This window comes from Panthera tigris, chromosome B4 (genome assembly GCF_018350195.1).
Source record: "Panthera tigris isolate Pti1 chromosome B4, P.tigris_Pti1_mat1.1, whole genome shotgun sequence".
Taxonomy (NCBI): Eukaryota; Metazoa; Chordata; class Mammalia; order Carnivora; family Felidae; genus Panthera; species Panthera tigris.
This window is the reverse complement of record NC_056666.1, coordinates 114877274-114895720: the sequence shown is the minus strand read 5'-3', so window position 1 is coordinate 114895720 and position 18447 is coordinate 114877274. Positions and strand designations below refer to the sequence as shown.

The 18447-nt window shown below is 44.8% G+C and overlaps 1 protein-coding gene across 5 annotated transcripts in view; it reads left to right on the top strand.

Annotated features, from left to right (window-relative positions):
• Positions 1-18447, top strand: part of TMCC3 (transmembrane and coiled-coil domain family 3) — a 287838-nt gene that overhangs the window by 197718 nt on the left and 71673 nt on the right. The window contains exon 1 of one of the 5 annotated variants that reach the window (XM_042992902.1): positions 12776-12995. The exons of 3 other annotated variants lie outside the window; for them this stretch is intronic. In XM_042992902.1, the coding sequence (XP_042848836.1) occupies positions 12918-12995 (78 nt within the window). In that variant the 5' untranslated portion in view covers positions 12776-12917. Of the gene's footprint in view, positions 1-12775; positions 12996-13513; positions 13889-18447 lie in introns of those variants that run through there. One more of the 5 variants, XM_007085625.3, reaches the window with a different exon arrangement.

Sequence of the window (18447 nt, the reverse complement as noted above, 5' to 3'; positions counted from 1 at the left end):
AAACAGTCCTTTAGATTTTTTTTTTCAAACTTTTCAGCATGATAAAACACTGTGACGGACAATCTTTGCCTATAAAACGTTTCCTGTGTTGTATTATTTCTTTAGGGTCAATTTCTACAGTAGAATTGTACGGTCACAGTTGACAAGTAAAAAGAAACTGTGGGCACAGTCGCCTTGGGGGTGAGAGGAATTGAAGACGGATGTACAGGGAGGAAGTTTGCCTTTCTAGGTCCTGAGAGTTGGCCCAGCCAGGTGGTGGCCACAGCGGCTGCAGAAGCGGGAGGGCAGGGAACAGAGTCAGGGCCCAGAGCTTAGCCAGAGGCTTCTACTTTCTTTCTAGTTCTATTTTCCAAATTTGTGACAATGAGGAAAGGAATTGGAATGTCACCTTCTCCAGGATAACAGCATAAATCCTGGAAGTCTCACTGGTAAGGAAGAAAAGAGAACACAGGAAGACAGATTTTAGGTTTTGTTCTGTTTGTTTGCAGACATTCGTTGAGCTCCTACTTGGAAGTGCTGTACCTTACTACCTCCTTTAATTCTCAGCAGTGACCCGAGGTGGGTTCCGTTATTGTCCTGAGCTTACAAATGAGAGCACCAAAGCTTTGTAGCTGGTAGGTGGCGGCACCAAGATTTGAATTCAGGCAGTCGGTTTCCAGCACACCATACTGCCTCCCTGTAAGAGTGCAGGATCATTTATACTTAGGTGTTTATGTGAGAGAAGCAGCAGATACTTGTCAGAATTCAAAGAAGGGAGAAGTGAGTGTGGACTGGGTGCACAAGGAAGGCTTCAGCAAGCAGCTTCCTCTTTTGATAGAACTGGGACTCGGGCTGTTTTTTCAGACATCACATCAGATTTCTCTGGCAGTTTCACCTCCCACCATCCTTATCTTGCAAAGTGAACTGATAAAACACAGAGTGAATTCACGGACAGTGTGTTCCTGAGGTGTAGCTAGCTCTTCCTTCAGATTCAGGATGTGCTTGATGAAAAAATTCTCCTGGGCCGGCCATGCGTAGAGTGGAGTCAGCTAGAGATTTCCAGAGAACCGCTTCCTCTGAGGTCCAGTGAAGTAGGAGCTCTGAGCGTCACGGCTCCAGCAAATGACTTAACTGAATGGAACGCTCTGTGCCTCGTGCCAAAGAGGGTGTTCTCTGACCTTGTTATGGACTTGTGGGAAAATGCAGTAGCAAGCAGCCCAGCGTCCTGTGCAGTCATTAGGTGGTCAAACCCTTTCGTAGTGAACGGTAGGATCAAAAGGAGAGAAATAACAAAGCCCAGTAAGTTCTAATCCATGTGTACGTGATAGAAAAAAAAGGCTCAGCAGCGCCTGGGTGGCTCAGTCAGTTTAGGGTCTGACTCTTGATTTCAGCTCAGGTCATGATCTCAAGGTGCGTGAGATCCAGCCGCGTGTCAGGCTCTGTGCTGAGTGTGGAGCCTGCTTGGGATTCTCTCTCCCTCTCTTTCTGTCCCTCCCCCTGCTCATGCTCGCTCTCTCTCTCTCTCTCTCTCTCTTTCAAAATAAATAAGTAAATATAAAAGGAAAACAAAGGCTCAAACCAATATGGGAAGCCCACAAGAGAACAAAGCCCAAAAATTTGTGGAATTCTCTGCTCAATTTCCAATGTAAATTTTTAGTAAACAACTCAGTATGTAATGAACCTGAACCAAATCTGTGAACTGTAATACATTCTTCTGACCAAATCAGGACTTAATTGTCAGTTGTTTGTTCAACAAAAACCTTATAGACTCACTGCATAATGGCACCACCTGTCATCTCTCCTTTCCCTTCAGTTTCAACAGCTGGCCCCTCCTCCGATGTCACAAGGGGCCAGACCTGGAAGAACTCTGTTCTGTAGACAATTTCTCCAGAGAAAAAAATCCCTATACCGCCCACTCCTATCTGCTGTAGTGTTCCCCCTTCCAAAACCCAAAGTTTTTCCCGTGAAAGTTATCACAGTTGCGCCTAAGTTGAAAATAGATTTTTAATTAGAATTTTAATTTTGAGATTATTGTAGATTCACATGCAGCTATAAGGAGTAATACAGAAAGAGATCGTGTACCCCTTACCTAGTTTCCCCAAAGGCAACATCTTGCAGAACCTGTATAGTAATTCAAATATATTAACAGTGATACAATCTGTGATCTTATTCAGATTTCCCCAGTTTCTCTTGTATTCATTTGTGCATTTAGTTCTCTGTAGTTATTTTGCACGAGTGGGCCCTGTCCACCACCACAATTTAGATACAGCACGTTCCATCGCCTCGTGTCACTCTTTGATAGCCATGTCCATCCCCTCCTGCGGTGGCCTCCCCGCCCCACCTCGTTCCCCGTTCTTGGCAAACACCAGTTTCTTCAACATTTCTGTAGTTTTGTCATTTCAAGATTGCTACATAAATGGAATTGGGGATTGGCTTTTTCACTCAGTATAATTGCCCTGATACTCACCCAAGTTATTGTCTAGCGGTAGCTTGTTCCTTTTTACTATTGAGCCATAGTCTGTAAGATGGATGCCCCACAGTCTATTCACGTATTGAAGCACATGTGAGCTGGTTCCAGTTTTGGGCTTCTGTGAAGAAAACTAACATGAATATTCGTGCGCTGGCTTTTGTGTGAGCATACATTTTCTTTTCAATCTGGGATAAATGCCTAAGGGTGCAGTTTCTGGGTCATATGGTATTTGCATGTTTACTTTTTATTTTATTTTATCTTTTAATGTTTATTATTTTTGAGAGAGAACGAGAGAGAAACAGAGTGCAAGCAGGGGAGGGGCGGAGAGCAAGGGAGACACAGAATCCAAAGCAGGCCCTAGGTTCTGAGCTGTCAGCCCAGAGCCCGATGCAGGGCTCAAATTCATGGACCATGAGATCATGACCTGAGCCGAAGTTGGATGCTTAACGGACTGAGCCACCCAAGTGCCCTTATTTTATTTTATTTTATTTTATTTTATTTTATTTTATTGTATTGTATTAAAAATTTTTTTTTAATATTTTTATTTTTGAAAGAGAGAGAGACAGAGCATAAGTGGGGGAGGACCAGAGAGAGAGGGAGACACAGAATTCGAAGCAGGCTCTAGGCTCTAAGCTGTCAGCACAGAGCCCGATGCGGGGCTCGAACTCATGAACTGAACTCGAACTCATGACCTGAGCCGAAGTCGGATGCTCAACTGACTGAGCCACCCAGGCCCCCATATTTTATTTTATTTTATTTTTTATTTTTATTTTTTTTATTAAAAAAAATTTTTTTTTTTTTTAACGTTTATTTACTTTTAAGACAGAGAGAGACAGAGCTTGAATGGGGGAGGGTCAGAAAGAGGGAGACACAGAATCTGAAACAGGCTCCGGGCTCCGAGCTGTCAGCACAGAGCCTGATGCGGGGCTTGAACCCACAGACTGCGAGATCATGACCTGAGCCAAAGTCGGACGCCCAACCAACTGAGCCACCCAGGCGCCCCTTATTTTATTTTTTAAAGTAGACTCCATGCCCAGCGTAGAGCCCAATGTGAGGCTTGGACTCTCAACTGAAAGATCAAGACCTGAGCTGAAATCAAGAGTTGGAAGCTTAACCAACTGAACCACCAGGTGCCCCTTTATGTTTAGTTTAGTTTAGTTTAGTAATCCCCACACCCAACATGGGGCTTAAACTCACAACCCCGAGACCAAGAGTCGCATGCTTTTCTGACTAAGCCAGCCCGGCACCCCTGCATGTTTAGTTTTATAGGAATCATCATATGAATCATCTCATTTCTCTGTGTCCTTGCCAGCATTTAGTGCTATCACTATATTTTAACCGTTCTGATAGGTGTGTAGTGATATCTTGTGGTTTTCATTTGCATTTCCCTAATGGCTAATGATGCTGAACAACTTTTATGTGTTTATTTGCCACCTGTATTTTTTCTTTGAGGAGATGTCTCTTCATGTCTTTTGTCCATTTTTAGTTGGATTGTTTGTATTTTTTTACTATCGAGTCTTGAGAGTTCCTTACATATTCTAGATACTAATCCAACTAGTCTGTTGGATATGTGGTTTTGCAAATATTTTCTCCCCATCTGTATCTTGTCTTTTTCATCCTCTCAACAAGAAACACAAAGCAAAAGTGTTTCATTTTGACATGGTAAAATGCATTTTTTTGGACTTCTTAATGCAGCCTCAAGTCTATAGGGAAGACAGCGTTAGAGACCAATTTCCGTATTTCCTGTAAAATCTTCTTTAAAATTCATTGCTCCTGAGAAATGACTAGCGTGAAATTATTGCATTGGCAAAAAAAGGGAATATTAGAAGACAAGTTTGCCAGCCTGTAGAGCTCGAGTTGAGTCTTTGTGCTTCCCTATTTTTTATCAAAGTTTTAGAAGTTTTGGGCTTCTCTGCCAGATGGTTGCTAATGCTAAATAAATGCAGTGATTGTTTTCTTATAGTCATATAGAACCTATGTTAAAAATTAAATATAAACATTAACAGTGGTCATTTCCATGAGGGTCTGGCTGGCTTAGTCGGTGGAGCGTGCGACTCTTGATCTTGGGGTTGTGAGTTTGAGCCCCACACTGGGTGTAGAGATTACTTAAAAATAAAATCTTAAAAAAAAAAAAAGAGAAGAATGGTCATTTCCAGTTGGAAATGCATCAGCCTAGAAGCTTTGATCCTCATTTATATTGAGGTTGTTTATATATGTTTATATCATACACATATATATATGATTGATTATGCATTCACCTTAAGCTACTTGTATAAATTTTTAAATACCATTTATTCTTTTCTTTCCTCTCCTTAAATCCTCAAAAAATAAAGAAGCTTATTGCACTTTTTGTCTTATGAATGTTTCTCCCAGAGGGAACACGTTCTTGTACTATTAAATCAAAATGCAATATGAAAGGAAATACATTTTCCTTTACTTTGTAAGAGGCTTACATTTTTATCCCTTTTTAAAGTCGGACTTTTCTTTATGTCTATTTCCTTCTCCCTGCTGTAATGTAAGCCTGTAACACCTAAGGAGGTGAGGTTCATGAGGAACCACTTCCTTTTTTGCCCCACCGCTGAACCTGAGACATAGCTATCTTTACATCCATAACAACGTTCTTTCTTTGTTGTTGTTTGTTTGCTTGTTTTTTTTGTTTTGTTTTGTTTTCTTTTTAATGTGTCCCTCCCTGTCTGGATGGATTCAAGACTGGACCGTGTCTCATTCATTTTTTATTTCCGGCACCAAGAATGGACAGAGACTGTCACACCAACAGCACTCAATAAATCGTTGGAGAATTCACAAACTTCCGTAACTAGTCAGCATCTGAAAATTGGTAATATTTATTATTCAACAAATTTTATTCCTGTATATTATTCATTCCAACCCCTTGAGGGCAGGAGTTACCTTTTGCTTATGTCTTATTGTTTTTTAAGCCCCAGCGCTTGGAAAATAAGTAGGCATTTAGTAAATGTTGAGTTCATCCATCATTCAACAATACATTCAACATATATTGAATACGTGATGCTGTGTTAGGGACCATCAGGAATGTACACATTTACCTAAGAGGCCTAGTCCTTCAGGTAACCCATAATCTAGTGGAATCACATATTAATTATCACATAAAATACATTTTTTAAAAAGTTTATTTTGAGAGAGAGAGCATGCGCATGAGTGGGGGAAGGGCAGAGAGAAAGGGAGGGAGAGAGAGAATCCCAATCATGCTCTGTGCTGTCAGTGTGGAGCCTGATGCAGGGCTTGAACTCACAAACCTTGAGATCACAACCAGAGCCGTAATCAATAGTTGGGACACTTAACCAACTGAGCCGCCCAGGAGGCCTCACATAAAAATATTTAAATAATATGGTAAGATACTGGAACTTTTGTGTTAAAAAGAGAAATACAGGCATGGTTAGATAATCGTCCACTGGGGGTCATCTGGCATGGATTGACCAAGGAAGGCTGTTTAGCTAGTAGCCTGAGAAAACTCTGCCCCGCCCCCCGGAGTTCTCTGCTTACTCTCCTGTATTCATGCTGTTCATAGCTGTTGCCGCCTCTTGAAATGCTACCCTTCTACTTGTCTTCTTTCTACCCCTAGTCAGCATTTAATGCCATGTTAGTCAGGATTCTTAAACCTGGCTTACCCCCCAAAAAGCAATACATTTCTTCATATGGGGGGCTAGCCATGTCTGGTGTGATGGCTCGACTGCATAATGAATGGAAGCCTGCAATTTCTCCCCTCGCTGTATGTGCACACCATTCCTCTCTAGAGGCAGATGCTGTTTCTCCTCCCCTTGAGTCTGGACTGGACTGGACTTTTGACTCCTTTTTACTAACACAGTGTGACAGAAGTGATACCCTGCCAGTTCCGGGCCGGGCCTTAGGGGGTTTGGCAGCTTTTGTTTTTGTTCTTTTGGAAGCCAGCAACTATGTAAAGAAGTCCAGCTACCCTGATGGAGAGAGGGGAGCCTTGGGAAAGAGGAGACTATAAAATACAAAATTATTTTATTAAAAAAGAATACAGAGGAGGCACCTGGATGGCTCAGTCAGTTAAGCCCCGACTCTTGATTTTGGCTCAGGTCATGATCTCATAGTTTGTGAGACCGAGCCCCATGTTGGGCTCTGTGCCGACAGCTTGAAGCCTGCTTGAGATTCGCTCTCTCCCTCTCTCTCTGCCCCTCCCCTATTCACTCTCTCTCTCTCAAAATAAAAATGGATAAACATTTAAAACAAATACAGAGACCTGGCCAGCCTGAGGCATTCCAGCCACCCCCTGGACTGAGTGACGCCATCCGGGACTCTCCAGCCCCAGCCAGTGTCACCGGGAACAGAGAAAAGCCACCCCCCCTTGGGGGCCTGCTCAAATCGCAGAATCACGGGCAATTGAACGGTAGTTGTTATAAGCTAATACACTTTAGGATGATTTGTCATGTGGAAATAGATAATGGGAAAAGCTGGATGTAGTCCCTCAATAATTTAGTAATGAATCTCTCCTTTCATGGCTCGCCTTTTTTCAGGGGGGCTGTCTTTGTATGGTGGCGAGGATGCCCACCACTGCAGCAGGCTTATATCCCGCCAGTTTAGCAGTGCTTCCTGCGGGGGCACAGCTCTTTCCCAGTGGCTGCAGCAGGCATCGGGGGTGACTCCTGTGGGCTCAGACTGGGGCACGTGCCTGCTCCTGCATTAGTCACAGTGGCTCCAACTGGCCTCTCCCTGGAGCCAGGTGAGGGGTGTGGGCTGCCTTACCTAAACCACTTGTGGAGGATGGGTGTCGCATAGGGCCCAAAAAGAAAATCCAGGCGCCGTTTTGAGAATAAAGGGCCGCCCGCTAGGCCGGCGAACGTAACAGATTCGTACTACAGAAGTCAAGGGGAATCCTACCTCTTTCACAAAGCCTTTTCTTGTCATCCTAAACTTTAAACTATTGCAGCACAAATGACCCGATCCTTTTCTTTGGATCTAAATCTTTGGATCCATTTTGGATCACAGTAAGCTGCCTTACTGTGCTGCTTACACTTTGGATGTAAATTCTTTTTTTGTTTTTTTGTTTTTTTAATGTTTATTCATTTTGGGGAGAGACAGAGAAAGAGAGCACAAGCGGCAGAGGGGCAGAGAGAGAGGGACACACAGAATCCAAAGCAGGCTCCGGGCTATGAGCTGTCAGCACAGAGCCCGATGCGGGCTCAAACTCACAAACCACGAGATCATGACGTGAGCCGAAGTCAGATGCTTGACCGACTGAGCCACCCAGGTGCCCCTGGAAGTAAATTGTTATCTCACACCCTAGAGTTTGCACCTTTGTATTCCTTCTTGATATGGATGTATTTGTGACATTAAAAGTGTGATTTGGGGCCCCTGGGTGACTCAGTCCGTTAAGTGTCCAACTCTTGATATCCGCTCAGCTCATGATCTCGCAGTCCTGGGATCGAGCCCCGTGTCTAGCCTCGAGTCAGGTGCTCACTCACTCTCTTCTGTCCCTCCCCTGCTCATGCGCTCATGTACTCTCTGTCTCTCTCTTGAAATAAATAAACTAAAAAATCTTTTTGCTTTTTGGTAGAGAGAAGGTCTTGGGGAGGTGTCAGAGGCACAGACAATTCTTATCTTGACAGGAGAAATTTGAAATTTGTGTTCTCTCTCTCTCTCTCTCTCTTTCCCTCCCTCTCTTAGAGACTGACAAAATCTTAGGCATTGGTCTATTTGGACCCCACTTCCCAGTAGGAGAGCCAAATGGTGATCAGCGAGAGGCTGCTTGTTTTCTTTCTTTTGGAGGGCACTTGCTTTTGTGCTATTTAATTGGTGTCTTAAAAAAACATTATTTTGTATGAATGTCCCATAGAGCAGCTTTTGGTTAACTAGTTTATGACATAAATGATCTAGAAAAGAACATCCTCTGCTAATTGAAATTTCAGTGAGCCTAATGAAGTTTTAATTCATCATTCTCATCGAGGGCCAGCATTTTCCAGGATGGAGTTCTAAGGAACACCAAGGCAGTAATAGATATGGGAAGCTTATGCCTGTTGGCACAACTACCAAAGCCCAGCCTTGGTTTGTCAGGGACCTCACTTAGGTGTGGCCTCTCTAAAGTTGTGCACACCATACTACACATACAAATGCACCTGAGTAGTACACCTGGTGTAGCCTTAAGTAGCTGGAAAAAAAATTGGGCGTCAGGCAAATGAGGGGGAAAAACCCAGAGATGGACTTTCACAGATTTTCAGAATGGATCTTTGTGAGATCAGATTGACATAACGACTTACTAATAATAGACCACCTTTCTTGCTTTTATAGCAAGGCTGAATACTTTTTTAAACGAGTTTATTTATTTTGGGGACACCTGGGTGGCTCAGTCGGTAAGCATCTGACTTTGGCTCAAGTCATGATCTCACGGTCTGTGGGTTCGAGCCCCATGTCGGGCTCTGTGCCGACAGCTCGGAACCTGGAGCCTGCTTCGGATTCTGTGTCTCCCTCCCTCTCTGCCCCTCCCCTGCCTGCACTCTCTCTCTCAAGAATAAATAAACATTTAAAAAATTTATTTATTTTTGAGAGAGAGAGAGTGTGCATGCACAAGTGGGGGAGGGGCAGAGAGAGAGGGAGACAGAATCTAAAGCAGGCTCTGTCTGCCCTGACAACCGACTCGGTGCTTGAACTCACAAACAGTGAGATCATGACCTGAGCCAAAGTCAGATGCTTAACCAACTGAGACACCCAGGCGCCCCCATCAAGTTTTAATACTTATAAACGTGCTATCACATTTGTTTATTTGAGCAGATACCCCAACTGGTAACTTACTCTCAGGATTAAGGATGCCATTATTACATCTGTCCCTGAGTCTTTGCTGTCTTTAAAAATTTTAATTACTTGGAAACATTGTGTGTGTGTGAATGAATACACATCCAGTGTACCAGTAGTCATTTGTTAAATAGAACCTTATTTATATTATAATCTTATACCTCTCTCCTGTCTGAATCCTTTGTCCCCCCTGACCAGAGATATTGTCCTGAAATTTGCATGTTTCAAGCTCTTGCTTTTCTCCATAGTTTTAAAGTCTTTGTTCTCATAAGAATGGCATTATTCTTCATCTTTTTTAACTTTACATGAATCTTCATGTACATTCATGTGGCTTGTTTATTTTGTTTCTTAGTATTGATTGTGAACTTCATCCATACTGATTCTTTTAGCTTGAGTTCTGTTTGTGGTTTATCTTTATTTTTATTATTATTTTTTTCATAAGCAGAAGTTAAAAATGTTTAAGGTTTATGCTTTTTATGACTTGAGATCATAGTGATATTATCCCATTTTCCTCTGGCAGCTTTAGAAGCTGTGGTTTTTCAACTTTAGGTCTTGAATCTATCTGGTATTGATTTTTGTGTATGCTGTGAGGTAGGGACCTTCCCCCCCCACCCCGCCCCCCCACCAAGTGAAAAGGCAGAGCATGACCATCCACTACTTTGCTTAAAATTTTCTAAATCTTTCCTTGCACCTCAGAATTAAAGTCAAAGTTTTTTAAATGGCCTAAATCTTTTGTCCTATGTGATCAGGCCTCTGAAATGTCTCTGACTTCATCCACTGTGTTTACGGTGAATACTGGCCTCTTGCTTTTTTAAACACTCCCAAAATGTTCCTGCTCCAGGGCCTTTGTACTTGCTGTTCCTTCTGTCTGAAATTTTCATTTATCTACATCGCTGGCTTCCTTACTTCTCGGGTCTCTGCTCATATGTCGCTTTATCAGAGTGGCCTTCTCTACTCACCCTAGCTAAATTCACATACACACACTTGATATCTCTCTTCTGTGCATTCTGCTTTGGAAGAACTTGCCTGAAAAACTTTCAGGACCTGTGTAGTTGTGTCTTGAATTGGGGGCTGGGGAAGGGGGTGTGGTGGGCAGTGTTTTAAAGTGTTGATTTCATTTTTTGAATGGTTTTAGGACTATATAGGGTTTTCTGTTTCTTCTTAAGATTTAATAAGTTTGCCCTCTTTATTTAAAAAAATATTTTGAAAAATTTTTTAATGTTTTTAAATTTATTTTTGAGAGAGCACAAGTAGGGGAGGGGCAGACAGAGAGGAGGACAGAGGATCCAAAGCAGGCTCTGCACAGACAGCAGTGAGCCTGATGTGGGGCTTGAACTCACAGTGAGATCATGACCTGAGCCAAAGTCGGATGCTCAACTGACTGAGCCACCTAGGTGCCCCTAAAAATATTTTTTTATTTTACTTTTTGAATAGTTAATATGTGCACACAATGAAAGTGTTCAAGTTCCAAAAGCATGTACAGTGACAAATAAATCTTTTCCTCATCCCTTTCTTCTAGCTGTCTAGGTAGGCATATTGTGGCTTCCATTTTATGCCGAATTTATTAAAAAGATTGTTTCTTTAAGATTTCATTTTTAAGTAATCTCTACACCCAGTGTAGGGATTGAATTTACAACTCCAAGATCAAGAGTCACATGTTCCACTGACTGAACCAGCCAGGTGCCCGTATCCCAAATTTAAAAAATAACACATGAGTGAGGTCAGTTTGGTCCAACCATCTATCTGCAACTGTTCTGTTCTCCTTTGATCTTCAAGTCTGTGTGTGGAGATTCTGTTCCTGTCAGAGTCTTCCCTGATCTCAGCAGAACCCCTATTTTTTAAATGAACACAGATGCCTGTCTTTACAGTCCGATGGCTTTTCTTTGGCTCTGTGGGGACATCTGCTCTGTTCATTACTTTTACCTGCATCTGGGAGTCCCTAGGGAATTTCTCCTTGGTCAGTGGCTTCTCTGACTTTATTGGAATGGCTCTTCCTGCTTTACTGACTTAGGACTGTGCCTCCCCTCCCCAAGAGTCAGGCTTGAACTCAGGAGGGCTGCTGCTCATGGGAGTAATTCATCCATTCACAGGTATAAATGGAAGCACCTAGTATGTGGCCCCTCTCCTGCCATCAGTTTCTTGTCGGTTTCCCTCGTTTCTTGTTTATCCTCTCAGAAAAATATGCCTTGCATATATAAGCCTATACATATATTCTGTTTTTACATAGATGGTGGGATACTGTGTATGTTATTCTGCACATGACTTTCTTTCACTTAACCATGTATATTAGAGATATTTCTGTGGCTATGCATAAAGGGCTGCTTCATTCTCTTACAGTTACCTAATACCCTACGGGATGTATATATCATAATTTACTTACTCTGTCTCCTTCTGAAGGACATTTAGGTTGTTCTCCTTTTGCAGTGGACTTCTAACCAGTGTCCCTTACACATCTCTAATCAGTCAGTGTTTCCCATGGCTATAAGATAGATGTCCTTAAACCTCCATCCTGATACTGTCGTTTTCCTGTTCAGAAACCTCCAGCAGCTGTCTAGCACCCACAGAAAAAACTGAACTTCTCCTTGAGGGTAAAGCCCAGCACCACATGGTCTCCACCTACTTTTCTGCTCGTGTCCTGTGCCTAAAGACACCCCCTAAACTGGTGACTTGAGGTTTTCCCAATGGACCTTTGTTTTTATGCTCAGTATTTTTCTTGTGCCTGCAAGACCTTCCCCCTAAACCCTTTGAAGGGGAGGAGCATTTGCTTCCTTCCTTCTAGGCTTGTCACCTGTCCCCCCAAACCCCTCTTTGGAGCAGCTGCAATCTCAGTATTTTCACTCAGTCTCCCACTAGCACACCCTTCCTAACCAAACCATAACTGGATGTTGGCTTAGGTAAAATATTTAATTGTTCACTAGTCAGGGCTTTCTCTTGTAGACTCCACATTTCTTGTGGGCAGGGACTATTCCCTGGAAATAGGGAATACTAATATGAAAAGATGTATCTTGACTTCCAAGTAACTTCCACATAAAATAGTGAGCCAGATACACAAAATTAAAATACACAACACCATAGACCTTTGTTTAAATGGGAGTGTGCTCAGTAGGATAAGAAAAACATGGGCTTAAAAAAAAAAAAAATCTCTGGTCCCTGCCCCAGGGTGTGGCACATGGTAGATGCCCAGTAAGTGCATGTTGAGTAATAGAACAACATAAAAGAAAGCATTTAAGGCAAGCCTCAACGTCTTGCCAGAAATCCACCTTTTATCATAAACATACAAATAAGCCCACAGATAGGGTAGATGTCAATCAAATTTTGAAGGAAACGAGGCCAGGGTGGGAGAGGGTGGATTCAAGTTTCAGCAAGGGAGGGAGGCGCAGAAGTTGCACCCGGGCAGGGTCTTGGGCCCTGCGGGTGGGCAGGGGGAGGCGGGGAGAGGGGAAGGGGGAGGAGACTCTGGCGTCCCTGCCCCGCCTCCCCCACCCCCTTTCCCACCCCCACCCCCGGCGGCGGCGGCGGCGGCGGCGGCGGCGCAGGGCTGCCGCGCGGGTGTCGGCAACAGCTGCAGCAGCCCGCGCCGCCCCCTCGGCCGCGGCTCCCCGGGCGAGCCGGAGCACGGTCGGCGGCTCGTGGCGCGGCGGCCGGGGGAGACGGGAAAGTTGCCGGCGCGAGCGCCGACATGCCGGGCAGCGACACGGCGCTCACCGTGGACCGGACCTACTCCGACCCGGGCCGGCACCACCGCTGCAAGAGCCGGGTGAGAGGCGCGCGCAGGGCGGCGGTGGGGGCGCCGCGCCGAGGGGCGAGGCCGGGTGGGCTTCGGCTCCGGTGTTAGCCAACTCTCGCTCCCCGCCTCTCTCCCCTCCCCTGCTGCCACGGGTCCGCGCCGAAGGGCCTGGGAAGGGTGAGGGGCGTCGGAGCCCGGGTCGGGGGCAGAGCAGAGCCGGGCCCGCCGTACCCCGCCCTCCGCCGCTGCTCGGTCCCCGCTCGCCTGCCGGACCTGGGCGCCCGGTCTCCCCGACGGCCCCGCGCTCCGCCGCCCTCCGCCAGGGAGCGCCCGCCGCGCGGCGCCCGGACGCGAGGGAATCCCGCCAGCCGCGGCCCCGCCGGGACGGCTCGCTCGCCCTCCTGACCGCCCGTGCTGCCCGCGCCTCCCCGGCGCTCGGGGTTGCGGGCGCGGGGCAGAGGCGGCGGGCCGGCTTCCCGGTCTCGCGCGGCGGCCGCCCCGACTCCGCCCGTGTGAAAAGTCAGCCTTCGCGCCGCCGTCCCGGAGTTCCCAGCCGTGCGGAGCGGGCGCCCTCTCCATTGTTTGCAGTGTAATTTGCTGTTGCTGATTTTGGCTGTGGGCGAAAATAGCTCTCAGAGCAAGCAGCAGAGACGAGCCCTGTAGTGCTTCGAGATGAAGACGGAGGCCGCAGCCTGAGCGCCGGTCCCTCCCGGGAGCGGACGCCCCCGTCGGCTCGGGAAGGTGGGGGGGGACCTTGGCTCTCCTGGGCAGTTCGGCCCTCGGCCTGTCGTCCTCCCCTTGAGAAACCGCAGGTCCTCCACCCTGGCACTTGTTCTGGCGGAGGAACCTGGAGTTGTGCTTTGCTAACTACTCGTTCGAGATCGCAGCATTTGAGTGTCAGCCTCCCTGTATGAAGTCCACAGGTAGAGTTTTGCTCAAATTCTGGCCTGTCATCTCCCGAGGTCGAGAGGCCACTGGATGGGAAAAGCGGCAGTAGTGACAAATGCAGTTCGGCCTGTGTTGCAGGATTTGGGTGTTTAATCACCATTCGGAGAACTAATCAGTTACCCTATAAGTGAAGTAACTAGTTCCTGTTTTCCTTTTTTCCTTTAGTATCTTGTTAATCGAGTTAACAGAATGGTTTAAATTTTTACAGATTGAACTTATTTGGTGGAGTAATACTTACCTCCTGCAGCCACTTCACGCTCCTCCACTCCCCCAAGAGAATTCTTATGTTCTGCGCTTTAGTTTTTTATTGAGGTGTAGCTGACATGGTTTTGTTTTGTTTTTTAACATACACTGTTGTATTTAGTTTCAGGTATACAGAATAGTGAGTGATTCGACAGTTACACTACAAAATGTTCACCATGATATGTTTTGCATTTTCTTTAAAAGTTTTGTAGCAGTCTGTTACGAAAATGACCATGAACTCCATTTGGAAGAAAACATTGGTGAAAGATCATTGGTTACCTACAGTTAGAAATTTTTGGAAGGATGTCTGCTGGTTAACACAGAGTTAACCAGGAAGAAAGGTGAAGATCTTTTTCTAATGCATTTGTAATTGGAGGAGTCTATTAATGTTTCAGTTGACAGAAGAAATTTCAGGCTTGAAAAAAAGTGTGGAAGCTTGGTTTCTCTTGTCACAACTGTGATAATCTTTGTGTAAACAACAAGATTAGTAATCTTTGAGGGATGGGTGGCTCATTGTGAGCTCATTTAAGCGATTTGGCAAAACTGAACCTTTGCAAAACCGCTCTTCGTATTCTGTGAAATGGTGCTGATAGAGTTCCCACCTGAGCTACCTAGATGGAAAGTGGCAAAGCAAACGTGTAACTTAACTGCAGGCTTAGTTTGCCTCCGCTGTTTCTGCCCGTGTTCCATTTCCACACACCCCTTTTCTGTTAAAGTACCACAACCTTATGCGAAAGGGGTTTCTTCTTTTCTTGAAAGTTCTACAGGTGATGTTATAGTTACTACATTGTTTTGTTAGCATGGGACCCCTGATTTTTTGTTTTTATTTTTTAAAGTTTATTTATTTATTCAGAGGGTTGCGGGGGAGGGGCAGAGACTGAGGGAGAGAGAGAATCCCAAGCAGGCTCTGCCATGCCCCGACACGGGGCTCGATATCACCAACGGCCAGATCATGACCTGAGCTGAAATCAAGAGCCAGTGTTCAACCAGCTGAGCCACCCAGATGCCCCGACACCTGCTTTTTAAAATAGATTGTGTATTAAACGTGAGTTAGACATTATATGTACTAATTATGCTAAATTAGCTCGTTGGGCAAATGAAGTCTAGTGAGGACTAGAGGAACTCAGACCAAGGAGGACTAGAACTCTAGTAGACAGTGACGACACATTCTGTTGCAATGATGCTGCGATCCCTGTGTAAACTTTTTGACTGTCTACTTTTAGGGTTTTGTTGTTGAGATGGCAAGGAATAGAACTGGAGGAAATTTTGTAAACGCCTCCAACTTTTCTCAGGTGAGGCTGATGTAATTTTGAGTCTGTCCTTAAGGCTGCAGTAAGCCTGCTGTGATGAAGGGAAAGTACCAGCAGTCTTCTGCGGGAAGGTATTTATCCCATCAGATGATTCTAGCTCCTGTTTTGTGGAACTCCTTTAGAGTTAACAATAAAGACGTATTTTCTTTACACTCAGAAAACATGCGAGGCAGAAGGAGAACATCTGGCAGTATTAGGGTTTAATTTCTTGATGGCACCTTCCCCTTGGCAATAAACTATCTAGTACAGGATTTTATGAGAACCTTTTTGTGGACTCTTGGTAAATTAGCTCACCTAAAAATACTATGAGGAGAACTGGAGGTGCATGTGAGGAGTTGATTAGCCTTTCAGAGACAGGCAGTTTCCTCCCAGGAAGGCTCTAAGACTCTAAGAGATCAAGTTCTTGGTTACCGAATGGTCATTTTTTAAGTTCAAAACTAACACTGTGTTGAGATAACAGGAAACATACACATCTCTCTGGGTGAGCTTGGTTAAGCCTTTGAGACTAGAATAATAATGAGGCAGTGTACTATTTTAACATTGCAGAAATCTATTTTTACAGCCAGGTGGATTAACCTAGATATCTTACCCCCCTCCCCCCCGCCCGCAGTGAAAATGTAATATAACTAATGAATTCCATGATTATCTCTAAGCTGACAAGTCAGGATCATTCACAGTTTTAAGCTTAATCTGTGTAAAACTCAGAAATGATGCATGTTAACTCAACACACAAAATATCCCCCTACTTTAAAAGAAAGCATGCATAATTAGAATCCTACCTTTTTTTGTGCCCTAGATAGTTAAAGCCTGTCATCATTTTAAGAACACAGTCAGTCTGCTTTGCTCTAGATTAACTGGTTTTTATTAATTATGTGTGAATCAAATTTTTGTTCTAACTTTAGATGTTATAAAATGCCACTTTGAACCACTTGTGGATAGTGGTCAGCAGCTAGGAATCTCCGGTCTTGTGACCTGGATCATATCCCGGCTCTTTGCATTTCCCAACTGAGTGACCACTGGGGCAAGGTCTAACCTCTCTGAGTCTCCAGTTCCCTCTGTAACAGAGGTGATAATAGTCCCTACTTCAGGGAGTGAGTGCATCATGAGTCTTCAGTAAGAGAGCATTTGTTAAAAAAGAGAAAAGAAAGAAAGAAAGAAAGAAAGAAAGAAAGAAAGAGAGAGAGAGAGAGAGAGAAAGAAAGAAAGAAAGAAAGAAAGAAAGAAATGACTAACAGAATCGCTCGTCATCCTGAGTACTTCCCTTCTCTCCATCTCTGATCTGTCAGCCGTCCCACTGGGCCTTTCTTTGACATTTCTCTGGAATTGGTTCCTTTCTCCAATGTTCCCAGTCATCTCCCACCTTAGTGTAGCCACTTATGACTTCTGGAAGAGAGAATGGTGTATTCACTTCCTCATTGCTTTATGATTTCATCAGCCCCTATTCCATCCTGCCCGCAAGGGCCAGAGTATTCTGCCTACAGAACTGCTTTCCTTAGGCTACCCCCTAGAAGGCAGGTCTTGCACTAGTGATGCCATGTACTCTATGATCCTTCTCTGTCTTAGTTTCCTCTTCTACATCCTAGGGGTGTTACGAGGAATAAATGCAGTAACATCTATAAAATGTCTGGTACCCAGAAAGAACTCAGTAGATGGTAGCTATTTTGATAGGGTTTTTTTTGTTTGTTTTCTTGAGAGAGAAAGAGCCTGAGCTGGAGAGGGGCAGAGAGAGAGAGAGAGAGAGAGAGAGAGAGAGAGAGAGAGAGAGAGAGAGAGAGAGAGAGAATCCCAAGCAGGCTCTGTGCTCAGTGTGGAATCCGTCACGGAGCTTGATCTCACCACCGTGTGATCGTGACCTGAGCCAAAATCAAGAGTCCGATGCTTAACTGAGCCACCCAGGCGCCCTTAGATGGTAGCCATTTTTGTTATTACTGTATGAGAAGTGATCATGAGCTTCAAAATGGGAAAACTGCTAATTTTGTGAATAGAATAGATTCTTGCATTTTTAGCGTTTTGTTCCTCCTCCGTGATACACGTTCCTTATCACATTGATTGTTTACATATTTGTCGCTATGTTTATAAACTGTAGACGCTGGCACTTTGGGAACAAGAGCTTTCATTCATTCAACAAATGCTTGCTGAGCACCTTTTATATGCTAGCTGCTATTCTAGGCATCGGGAATATAATGGTGAACGAAGCAGCCTCTCTCTGGAAGCTTAATTGTATTTTATTTTGTGATTGTATTTTATTTAGACTAGTGGCCCCAGGAAATACCCTCCTATTTTACAGGAGGAAATGATAGTAAGTATAGGAGTCTCTAACATCTGAAATAAAACCTGTGTTGGGCACGGTGGCTACCTGTAGTACCTGTGTAAGTGTTCTGTGGTTTGGAAATAGATCCTGAGTTGCCTGATGAGTAATGGCCGAAAGCATTCAAGAAGGGGCTGTCCTAGCCCTTCTCAGAGTGGAAGTGGTTGGGCAATGATGTAATAAGTTGATGATCGCACACTTACTTCCTGGGCAGGAACAAAAGTGAGTGGGAACAGACTTCCGTCTCGGGGTGGGGGGGGGGCCCTGACCTGGCAAAGGGGTAACCTGAGTAGTTTGTGAGTCCACCTTTAATCAGTGATGTGTTATATTTCGAAGAGTTCATTACAAGCACGGCGAGTAATGATGAGTGCCTCAAGTCCAATTTGTCTGAAATTCAGGACGGACAGGTTGCTGTGGGGTGTGTATTTCGAGCTGGGCTGTGTTGCTGGCTCACCGGTTCTCCCTTCAGAGGAGAGCAAACTGCCAGCCCCCAGCACACCCGCTTGTCACATCTGCTGTCGAATACCGAGACAGCTGCTCCCGAGTTGGGTGGCGAGATGTGTTTTGCTTCAGAGCCACTGCCTGAATTTCCAGGGCTGCTCTTAAGGTCAGAAACCAACCTGATCTTTCTGGATGGAAATTGCCCATGTCTTGACTTAGGACAGGCTGCAGC